An 11,234-nucleotide genomic window follows, 5' to 3' on the forward strand; every position below is an offset into this window, starting at 1 on the left:
GCAGTCACTGGTCTAGGAGCCAAATAACATTTAGGAAATCAGCTTTCTCATGCTAATACTTAACAAAACACCTTCCCCGATTGGAGGACAGGACTGAGGGGATGACTTCACCAACCCCCCGGGTGTCTCTGGAAACGGGCAGCAGCCTCTGGGGATCATTGCCCTACCTGAGTACACCTGTCCTCAGCCGCCTTCTTCTCCACTTCTGCCAGGTCGGCTTTATCCATGGCATTTTCCTTTTCCAATTTCAACATTTGCATCTTCTTCTTGAGGGCATCCATGGTCTTTTGCTACCAAAAAAACTATTTGATCTTTAATTTGAAAAGGGAAATAAACACCTTAGTGTTGAGTTGATGAAGGAGAGAGAGAGCCTGAGTGAGATGCACTCCCAGAGCTAAAGTGGACTGAAGTGTCCCGGCTGGGGCTGTGCAGGGGAGATAAGGACCTGCCTTTGGAGGGGGGGGCGGGGTGAGGAAAAGGGGGGCTGGATTTCCGGGAGAACGAAACAAGAAATCCAATGACTTATTTTGGAAAGGGCTAAAAGGATGGTGGCGAGTGTGAGGGGCGGTGCTGACACGTCGTTGAGACGAGACGTGACCTCTTTTCAGCTATAATCCTGCCCGTCTTTGGGAGTCTGAGTAAGTTCCACTCAGCCAGTGAGAGAAAGGAATGCGTCTGTTGTTGCTCCAAATCCATGTGTACAGCTCAGTCCCTCAGTGCGGGAGAATTCTCCCATTTCCCGCTCTGTACCTCAATCCCCGGGCTGCCTCTGATAGTTAATGTCCCCCCCAACCCAGTCCTGATCTACGTTTCCACCATCATTCAGCATTAACTGATACCGATTAATGATCAGCCTCTTCTCGCTGTTATTGAACTGCCCATAACAAGCCGCACGTTTCTATTTCGTGCCTTTTTATTTAACACTTTTAATCCGCTTAAAGCCTTCCAGCTTTGAATGTGTGTGTTTGGATTCGACTATGTCTCCGGTTGGTCACAGACTGAGTTCTCTGTACCTCAAGCAAATTGCAAGATTCTTGCCCTCATTTTCAAATCTCTGCAAGTTTTCCCAGTTCCCGGGTATCAGGGATATGGAAGAAAGGCAGGTCAATGGAGTTGAGGTTCAGATGAGCCATGATCTAATTGAATGGTGGAACAGGTCCAGGAGACTCAATGTCTTACTCCTGTTCCTATGTTTTTAACCCAATTTGGGTAATTTACTCTGGCCACAAATCCCAGATGAGATTTTACAATTCTCTATTGCTGGGTTATATATCAGTTCCCACCACAAACACCATCTCCCATTCCCCCCTCCCACTCTATTGATTTTATCTCCCTTCCCAGCCACTCTTATAGGCTGAACCAAAGTATTTACCGTGTGCACCTCCTATTTGACCTGTGCTGAGGTCGTTTCCATTGCAAAGGCTACCTCCATAATCCCCCGTCTCCTCAGCCCATCTGCTGCCAAGACACTCATCCAATCCCTTTTTCACCTGTGGAGATGACTATTCAATGTACTCCTGACCAATCTCCCATTCTCCACCTACCATAACTTCAGCTCATCCAAAACTCTGCCACTTGTATTCTACCCCATTGTCAAGTCCCACACATCCACCACCCCAGCTTCACTGACCTGCATGGACTCCTGGCCCTCCACTGCCTCCAATTTAAAAATTTTCATCCTCATGTTTAAATTCCGTCATAGCCTAGCCCCTCATTCTGTCTCTAGCTCCTCCAGTCCTCTGACCTTTCAAGAACTCTACCCTCTTCTGACTCTGACAGCTTGTCCATCCCCTACTCCATTTACTGTGCTTTCAGTTGTTGAAGTCCTAACCTCTAGAATTCACTTATCCTCATTTAAGATCCTCCTTAAAACCAATTTCTTTGACCAAGCTGTTAACAACCCTTCTTAATATTTCCTTTGGCTCAGCATCAATTTTTATCTGATTGTATTAGTGTGAAGTGTTAAAGGTGATATAAAAGTCCAAGTTCCCTGCATACCACCAATAGAGAGCTGCTTCCAATTAATACAACTGCAGCATCTGGAACTCTTTTCCAAAATCACTTCTCTCCTTGTCTCTCATTCCTATTTCTTTTGACTGTGTCTTCAGTTCTCTTTCAGACTGTCAGATTATGGAATGGAGGATCCAGGCACCTGAAACAATAGCACTTATATGGGAGAATTTAGTATCAACAGATTTTGTGAAATTGTGAGAAGTTTAAACATCTGATGCAATTCAGATCTACAATATTCTTTGGATAACAAGTTTTCAGGAACATAAATCTGCAACTAGTTTACCCTGAATATGCAAAATGACCCATCATTATGATTTATTTCTCGTTTCCCAAATTATCTGTTTGCTAGTGTTTGAGCCTCTCTGTGACAGAATTCTCAACTCTACATTTATGTGTCATCCCCTCCCCCCCCCCACCCCCCATCCCCCAACCCTTTGTTCAGTTTGGGGGGGGTGGGGGGAGTGTTACTAATTTTTCAGTTTCCAGTTCTGACAAAGGATGTGTACTTGAAACATTTATCTTTATCTTTACAGATACTGCCAGACATGCTGCATATCTTGAGCATTTTCTGTTTTTATTTTAAACAACAGCACTCTTTTCTGTTATTATCGCCTCATTTCTATGCACTTCCTGGTGGCAAATTCCAGTATTTCAATGGTTCTTATGAATAAAGACCTGTACTTAAGGGTCAGATCACTGAATAAAATTATCCCAGACAAAGGATTGCAACTGGTTTAATGTCATTGATATAAAATACAAGAGTGGACACTTGCAGGTCCTTTACTATTAAACCGAGCTTTATTATTATGAAGGAGCTGAGAGAGAAGCTTTGTTCATTTCCAGCTTCGTTACAAATGTGAAAAGCAGATTTCAAAATCCTCAGATGCATTTAGGCTGCCTTTTTGTGTTTAGTCAGCTGCTGGAAAAGTCTATGGACAGATCAGTAACAAGATAATTGATACACTTTTGAGAACTTGTTAGTCTGGTGTATTTCACCTTGAGAATCCCCTTGCAGAAAGGAGTTATAGCTTTATCCACTTTGAGAGAGAATCCATATAAGGTAAAGGTTGACAGTATTGATCAATGCATTATTTTATCTATGTGATGACAATTCCCAGCCTTATTGTGTCAGCATACCACAGGTATGAGTCTCAGAGCAGTAGCTGTGGAGCCACAGACCAGAGATGCATCATTATCTATAGGTTGCACTCTATGCAATAACAAGGGAAGTGTTCATACACAAAGCGTTGTTCACTGCCTTGTTAAGTTTTAAAACAAAAACAGAAAGTTTTAATTTTGTTTAAGAGTGGCCAGGAGTGTTATCTCTCTATTAAAGGTGGTGGTGATTCAGCTTAAACATGATTAGTCCAGTGAGCAGCTTTTTAAATTTGGCTTCAGAATGGGCAAATGCAACAGTGGAGAGGGTAGGTTGAGAATACCACCATGAGCTGTTCTCACAACACTTTACTACACTTGAGAGGAAATAATATTTAAAAAATTTGAAGTCTAGGGCAGAGGAAGATATTGGATATGTATAATGCAATGTGAAGGTTGGCAATGCATAAATTGAAAAACTGCAAAAAATCCCACGTTAATTTGTGGGCCCATAATCAAGTTCTAGCTATGCCATTCACGCACACAAAAATTCAGACTCAACACTGAGCTGCATACCGAGCCAATATTTATTGTACGTTCTTTGGTTACTGATCTTGAGGTAATCATTCATACCTGGGAGAGCAGAAACATGGGTTTCATCACTGGACATAGAAATATGTTGTGAATATGCTGGAATGTATGTTGCATTCAAGAAAGCTCATAAACTTAACCAATGAAAAGGTAGTTAAAATACATTAATTACGCTCATTCAGATGGAAAGCTTCTGCCCAAAATATTAACCACCTTTTCTCTTTCAGATGCTAGCAGGCCTGTAGGACAGAGTACAAATCAAAAATTAATGGGAGCTTTTAAGGAAAGGCACTGCAATAATTATGGGAGATTTTAATATTCATATAGATTGGACAAATCAAATTGGCAAAGGTAGCCTGGAAGAAGGGTGCATAGAGTCTACCTGGGGCAGTTTCTTAGAACAATATGTTCTGGAACCAACCTGGGAACAGGTTATTTCAGACCTGATGATGTATAACGAGGCAGGATTAAAAAATGACCTAATTATAAAGGATCCTCTAGGTAAGAGTGATCATAATGTAATAGAATTTCATATTCAGTTTGACGGGTGAGAAATTTGGGTCTGAACCTAGTGTCTTAAACTTGAATAAATGAAATTACAAGGGTATGAAGACAGAGTTGGCTAAAGTGGACTTGGGAAAATAGGTTAAAAGCTAAGACAGTAGAGAAGCAGTGGAAAACATTTAAAGAGATATTTCATACGTCCCCACAAAGATATGTTCCATTGAAAAAGACTCTACAAGGAGGTGCATTCATGGCTAACTAAGGAAGGTAAGGATAATATCAAATTTAAAGAAAAAATGTACAATGCTGCAAAGACTAGTGTTAGGTCAGAAGATTGGGAAAATTTTAGAAATCAGCTAAGGGTGACAAAAAAATAAAGAGGGGAGTACAAGAGAAAACTAACAAGAAATATAAAAACAGACTGTAAAAGCTTCTCCAAGTATATGAAAAAGAAGAGAGTAGCAACATTGAGCAATTGCCCCTTAGAGGCGGGGAATTAGTAATGGGAAACAAGGAAATGGCAGAGTCTTTGAACAAGTATTTTGTATCTGACTTCACAGTAGAGGACACAGAAAGCATCCCAAGAATGGCGGGGGGACAACACGGGGGCGGGGAGATGACGTGGGAGTGGGGGGTGTGCGGGGGGGAGGGTCGGGTGAAAGAGAGAGAGGAACATAAAACAATCAGGATCACAAGGGAAAAAGCACTAGGGAAAATAATGGAACTGAGGCTGACAAGTCCCCTGGACCTGATGGCCTGCCTCCTAAAGTCTTAAAGAAAGTTGTTGCAGAGATGATGGATACATTGGTTGTAATCTTCCAAAATTTCTTAGATTCTGGAAAGGTCCTGGCTGATTGGAATGCTACATGTGCAATACATTATTCAAGAAAGGAGGGAAGACAGAAAGCAGGAAATCAAAGGCCAGTTTTTCTAACATCTGTCAATGGGGAAATGCTGGAATACATAATTAAAGAGGTTGTAGGAGGACATTTAGCAAATCAACCATCAGGCAGAGTCAACATGGTTTTGTGAAAGGTAAATTGCGTTTGACAGATTTAGTAGAGTTCTTTGAGGATATAACAAGTGGGTGGCTAAAGGGGAACCAGTAGATGTAGTACAGGCTTGTCCAACAGGTGGCCTGCAGGTCAGATTGTGGCCCTGAAACCATTCTATGTGGGCTCCAGAACCATTGTTCAAAATGTCAGTCAGACAGGTAAACAAAGTTGAAAATTCTGCAAGGGGCTGCTCCTCCAATCACAGGCCATTCCTCTCCCCCATCGGCAGCTGATAGGCTCACAGCAAATGTGGAGAAAGAAACAGGTTGCAATTGGAGGGGCAGTGAACACCAGTAGCAGAGAGTATACTGGAGAAAAACAGAGGTTTTCGGAAGATGGGTGGTGAAGGAGAGGCTGCCGGGGCCACAGGTGTAGGAGAAGCTGTGGGGCCAAGTGGGGGATAGAGAAGCTGTGGGGCCATGGGGGAAGGAGAGGCTGTGAGGCTGTAGCGGCCATGGGAAAACAAGAGGCTGTGCAGATCATTGGGGAAGGAGAGGCTGTGGGGCCACGGTGGGAGAAGAGGCTGTGGATCCACGGGGGAAGGAGAGGCTGTGGAGCCATTAGGGAAGGAAAGGCTGCCGGGGACCATGGGGGAAAGAGAGACTGCGGAGGCCCGGTGTTGAGACACTGGCTGCAAGGCCTGGCGGAGAGATGCCGCGGAGTCTGGGGTCAGGGATGGGAGAAAAGGCTGGCTGGTGTATATGTTTGTGTGTGTATATGGGAGAAATTATGAGAGAAAGAGTGAGTGTGTGAGAGAGAGAGAGATTGAATGCATGTGAGAGTGAGTGTGTGCAATAGATAGTGAGTGTGTGAGAGAGTGAGAGCATGATAGAGAGAGAGTTTGAGAAAGAAAGTGAGAGAGAGTGAGAGCATGATAGAGTGAGAGTTTGAGAGAAAGTGAGTGTGAGAGGGAGAGAGTATGTATGTACGAGAGTGTGTGAATGCATGTGAGAGAGAGTGAATGCGTGTGTGAGAGAGAATTAGAATGTGAGTGTGTGAGAGTGAGGAAGAGTATGAGAGTGGGATTGTGTGTCAGAGTGTGAGAGAAAGAGAGAGAGAGAGTGTGTGTGTGTATGTGTGTGTGTATGTGTGGCTTACTCCCAGTCTCAGAATTCTTACTCACCCTCATCTCCACATACCAACAGATATTTACATCCACGCTCACAGTGGGTGAGGGTGAGCGAATGGGCACCAAGACTGAAAGTGAGACGGACACACAGTTTGACCCTCTCACACTCTAATGGTCATATTTATTAAATAGTCTTTTGATAGTGCAGAACTTGAGTATTGCTGAAAAAGAGACATTTTTTTCTCAAAGCTTTTTGTCTTGCATTCATCAGGATAATTTGCAAGAAAATATCAATGTCAGGGGAAACAAAATAATTATACTGTATGAGAAAAGAGTGCTGATTGGTTGGCAAGTGAATTCTGATTGGTAGAGGAGTTGTCATGGAGAATGCACCAGTTGATTTTGATCAGTTGATTTAACTGCCAAGTATTGTTTGAAATTTAAACCAGGCAGTTTGACTATGATTGGTAAAGACATTGCCCTAGGAATGAACCAGCGAATGGCTGTCACTTATTTTGTTTAGCTGAAACAGGTGCAAAATGTCTGTACATCTTCTTTCTGTCTGCAAAGAACAGGGCCCTGTGTATTAATATATGTAGCTTCCAAATGTGCCACACTGTGAGCCTGACTGACAATCTTAAATTGGATGTCAGCGTAATTCTTAGCACACTGAGGATTATTTAGCAAATGTTGTCCAATCATGGAATCGCATCTAATGTTGGATACTGTGTTTTGAGTTTTGCAAACACGGGCTGGCTGGGTGGGTATGGTCTTCATCTTGTCCATTGCAAACAGCGGAAGGGACATGCTGTTTAATACGATCCGCCAGTCTTTGGGATGTACAGCCAACATACCTAGAATCACACTGACACTGAAATTCATACACATTACTCACTTGTGCAATAGGCAGAATGTCATTTTGGCTTGACGGCAGCATTTCAGTGCCAGTGTGATGCTAGGTGTGTAGGCCGTATGTCCCAAAGATTGGCAGATAGTGTCGAACAGCATATCCCTTCTGCTGTTCACAATGGGCAAGGTACAGACCGTACCCAACCAGCCCTTGCTTGCAAGATTCAAAACACAGTGTCCAACATTAGATGTGATTCCGCAATTGGACAATATTTGCTAAATAATCCTCAATGTGCTAAAAATTACGCTGACAACCAATTTAAGATTGTCAGTCGGGCTCACAGTGTGGAACATTTGCGTGTACAGGAAGCTACAGAAGGTGGCTTCTGATGGAGGTGCCCCTGCCAACCCCGCCCAGGATGTAACTCTTTCAGCCTTCCCCCACGCAACTTTAATCCTCCTGACAGCCGAGAAACAGCCCTTAAGTGGCCTAAAATTGGGGCAAGGGTGGGCTTCCTGTCTGGGGGCTTGCCCACCCCAGCATAAAATCGCTGTGTGGTTAGGGTGGGTGGGAACCGGGTGGGTGGGAACCGGGTGGGTGGGAACCCAGAGGGACAATTATAGAATCTAAAAGTACAGCAGGAAGCCATTTGATCCATCGTTCCTGTACCAGATCTTTTATCAATTAGTCACACTCCCTGGACTTTGTCCCATTGCCATGTGTTATGACCGGGATGGGAGGAGTGCGCAGTTGATCCAACCCCACTACTCCACAGGTCGCAACGCTGGTTTAAAAGTTTGATTCACTCACCAAAATGGCCAATCATTTATCTTCGCTACTGTTAGAAGCAGAATAAAAGAGACTTTAACCAGGCTTCTTTCAATAAACAACACTTATTAGTTTATTATAAAACCAGTCTTGTTGAATAGAAAGGCAAAGCTTATTCCCATACCGTAATAAGCCTAAAAATCTGCCAGTGGGGGAAGCATAAAATTCTGGTCTTCATTTTCCTTTGAGGAGAGAAAGGACCAACTGCTTGTGAAAGAAGACAGCAGCCTTTTTGCAGTCCAGAGCTGGAAATGAATATGTCGCTTCTAAGTTGCCATGTGCTGGAATAGAGTACCTGCAAGTATCCCTTGAGTCCACCTGAAAAGCAGTGCAAGAGTCATTGACTATTTCGCAGATCAGCACTGAGACACCAACCGTATAACCCGGACGTCATTTCAAGGACTCCATCATTTTTCCTTTTCCCTTCAGCCATTGACTTTTAACCTTTGGCAGAATTCCTCTATTTTATTTTTGGCATGTGTTTGTGTGAGACTTAGGGCATATTAGTATACTTTCATATTCCGTACTGTATGGTAATAAGCTTTGCCTTTCTATTTGACAGGACTAGTTTTATAATAAACTAATAAGTTTGTTGTTTATTGAAGGAAGCCTGGTTAAAGTCTCTTTTATTCTGCGTCTAAGATAAATGATTGGCCATTTTGGTGAGTGAATCAAACTTTTAAACCAGCATTGCGACCCGTGGAGTAGCGGGGTTGGATCAACAGCACTCTCCTCCCATCCCGGTCTTAACACAAGGCTATGAGAAAAAAAACCTGGGAGTGTGACTAATTGAAAAGATCTGGTACAGGAATGATGGATCGAACAGCCTCCTGCTATGCTGTTTGATTCTATGATTGTCTCCACCCAGTTCTGCAGCTCTTAAGAACACCAACTATGCAAAACTACGGCACAAATATATCCCAGTATGCTGTCAATGTACCCACCTGCAGTGTTACAATTTTGAAAGTTTAACAGACTTAAAGGATCAGCAATCTTCAGGAATGCAACTCAGCTCCCTTCAAGAATGTGAGAATAGCTTCTCCATTGAAGTTATGCTGTTAAATGATAAACCAGCGCTCTCCTCACAGTTACTCATCTATTGTCAGGTGTTGAAATGAGCTATGCAAACTAAGATCATCCTAGGTTTGAATTCCAAACTGTGTTAATTCAGCTTGTTGGCTGCAGGGAGACAATTGTCTCAGTATTCTTGGGCTCTGAAGGGAAATCAAGTTTTTTTGTTCCTAATTGCTATTGAGTGATTTCGGTTGGAAAGTGAAAATACGCAGAGTCAGTGAGGGAGGAATTCAGCTCATCTGTGACTTTTACTCCTCTCAAAGCAACCAATTGACACAAGGTCTGCGTACAAGTCAGGGCTTTCAGCTGAGAAAGGTAGAAAGTATGTATTAAAGGAGAGCACATAGTGGAAATATTCTCCTCAAAAAATACCAGGAGATTTGCATCATCTATTTACACCAGCCTGACGCAAAACCTTGAGTCAAAGCCCAGGTCAGATCCAATGCCAAGCAGTGGGAGCTTGGAATCTGTATCATTAGTCTGTGTGCATAATGCTGCACTGTAAGTTCTTGACCATTTATGGCAAATTACCTGCACATTTGCTGTGACTGAATTACAAAAGCTGAAAATCATAACCACATTTAGCTTCAAAATAGTCTCTTTCAGAACCATTAATCTGCATAGCAGCCAAATGTGATAAGCAAACTTCATAGTGGACCTGCTGTGAGAAAAGACTTCACTAAAATGGTACTTCAATTTGTATTTTCTACTCTGAACTAAGCTAGCAATCAATGTAGATGAAAACAAAATTAACACCATCTTCAAAACCAAAGTAAAAAGGTGGCATACGCCCTTTTTAACTCCTACAACAAGATGCTTGGACAATACATTCCTCAATGTCAATTTATTAAAATCCAAAAATAAAATTAGACAAATAGTAGATCTATGACCTAGTTAGAGAATTCTGGCTATGGAGCAGGTTGTGGGCATTAATCACTATTTAACACTGCTCGAAAGTGGCAGAGGGATATTTAGGCTAGTGGACGAAGTACTTTGTCCTGGATGGTGTCAGGGTTTTGGTGTTCTCGCAGCTGCCCCCATCCAGGGGAGTGAATTCATCACTCTCTCGACTTGTGATTTGTAGTAGGTGAAGAGCCTTTTGGGAATCAATAGGTAGACAATTCCATTGCAGAATACCCAATATTTAAGCTACTCTAGTAGCCACATTTCTATGGTTGGTCCAGTTAAGTTTCTGGTCAATGGCGATTCCTCAGGATGGTGATTGTAATGTCATTGAACAGAGGTGGTGGTTAGGCTCCCTTACTGGAGGTGGCTGTTGTCTGGCACAAATGTCACTTACATTATCCAGACCAAACATTACAGGAGATAATCTGAAAATTTGCAGAAGACATGGATCTGCAAATTTAAGAAAGTGACATACACAGCTGGTGGAATGGGCAGACACAAGGCAGATGAAATTCAGAAAATGCAGAAAAGTATGAAGTGATATTGTAGTAGGAAGAATGAGAGACTACATTAAGTAGCACAATTTTAAAGGGGATGCAAAAACAGAACCTGGGGTTGTATTTACTGTTGGCAATGGGGGTCTCGCCTACTTTCAGGAAGGCCTGCCACACTAAGTGCCAATCAGGCAATTAATTGGGCAGCATTGGGCCGTCCCCAGGATCAAGGACCCTGGCGGCAAAAACCTTGCCCTCCCCCACCAGCCCCAAGAGCTGCCGACCACAGGCTGGCAGCTGTGCATCACTTGTGTATATGGACTTTTAGAAGACGCTTGATAAATGGGTTCACATGGGCCTTGCTACAAAAATTCAGAGTGTATGGTATAAAGTGCCAAGATGGATAGGCAAGGCACAAAGGGTTACAGTGAATGTCTATTATCAATGAGATGACTAGGGTTTGACCTTGACTTGTGACATCAAAATTAACAGCAGTGTGCACATGAATATCTTCTATTAAGACCCATATGTTCTGTCTAATTCCCTATAGTGTGCGAGAAAAATAGGCTGTAATACAATATACTTCAAAAGGACTGAATTACAAGCATAGTTCAATGCAAGGGAATAAATTTTAAAATGACAGTAGGCACCTTGATTTTATATATAAATAGACCCTAGTGCTATGTACCTAGGGCATTCTCTAACTCACTCCCAAAGAAGTAAAATAGAAAGTTGAAATTGCACAAAATCCAAGC

The 11,234-nt window shown here is 42.6% G+C and overlaps 1 protein-coding gene across 4 annotated transcripts in view; it reads right to left on the bottom strand.

Annotated features, from left to right (window-relative positions):
• The window catches only part of LOC144685977 (tropomyosin alpha-4 chain-like), a 104,410-nt gene extending 103,639 nt beyond the window's left edge, over positions 1–771 (bottom strand). The window contains exon 1 of one of the 4 annotated variants that reach the window (XM_078551070.1): positions 168–771. In XM_078551070.1, the coding sequence (XP_078407196.1) occupies positions 168–281 (114 nt within the window). In that variant the 5' untranslated portion in view covers positions 282–771. The remainder of the gene's footprint in view (positions 1–167) is intronic. The other 3 variants (XM_078551079.1, XM_078551112.1, XM_078551102.1) reach the window with 3 other exon arrangements.
• Between the last annotated feature and the right edge of the window lie 10,463 nt (positions 772–11,234).

The sequence above is a fragment of the Cetorhinus maximus genome, chromosome 1 (genome assembly GCF_964194155.1).
Source record: "Cetorhinus maximus chromosome 1, sCetMax3.hap1.1, whole genome shotgun sequence".
Taxonomy (NCBI): domain Eukaryota; kingdom Metazoa; phylum Chordata; class Chondrichthyes; order Lamniformes; family Cetorhinidae; genus Cetorhinus; species Cetorhinus maximus.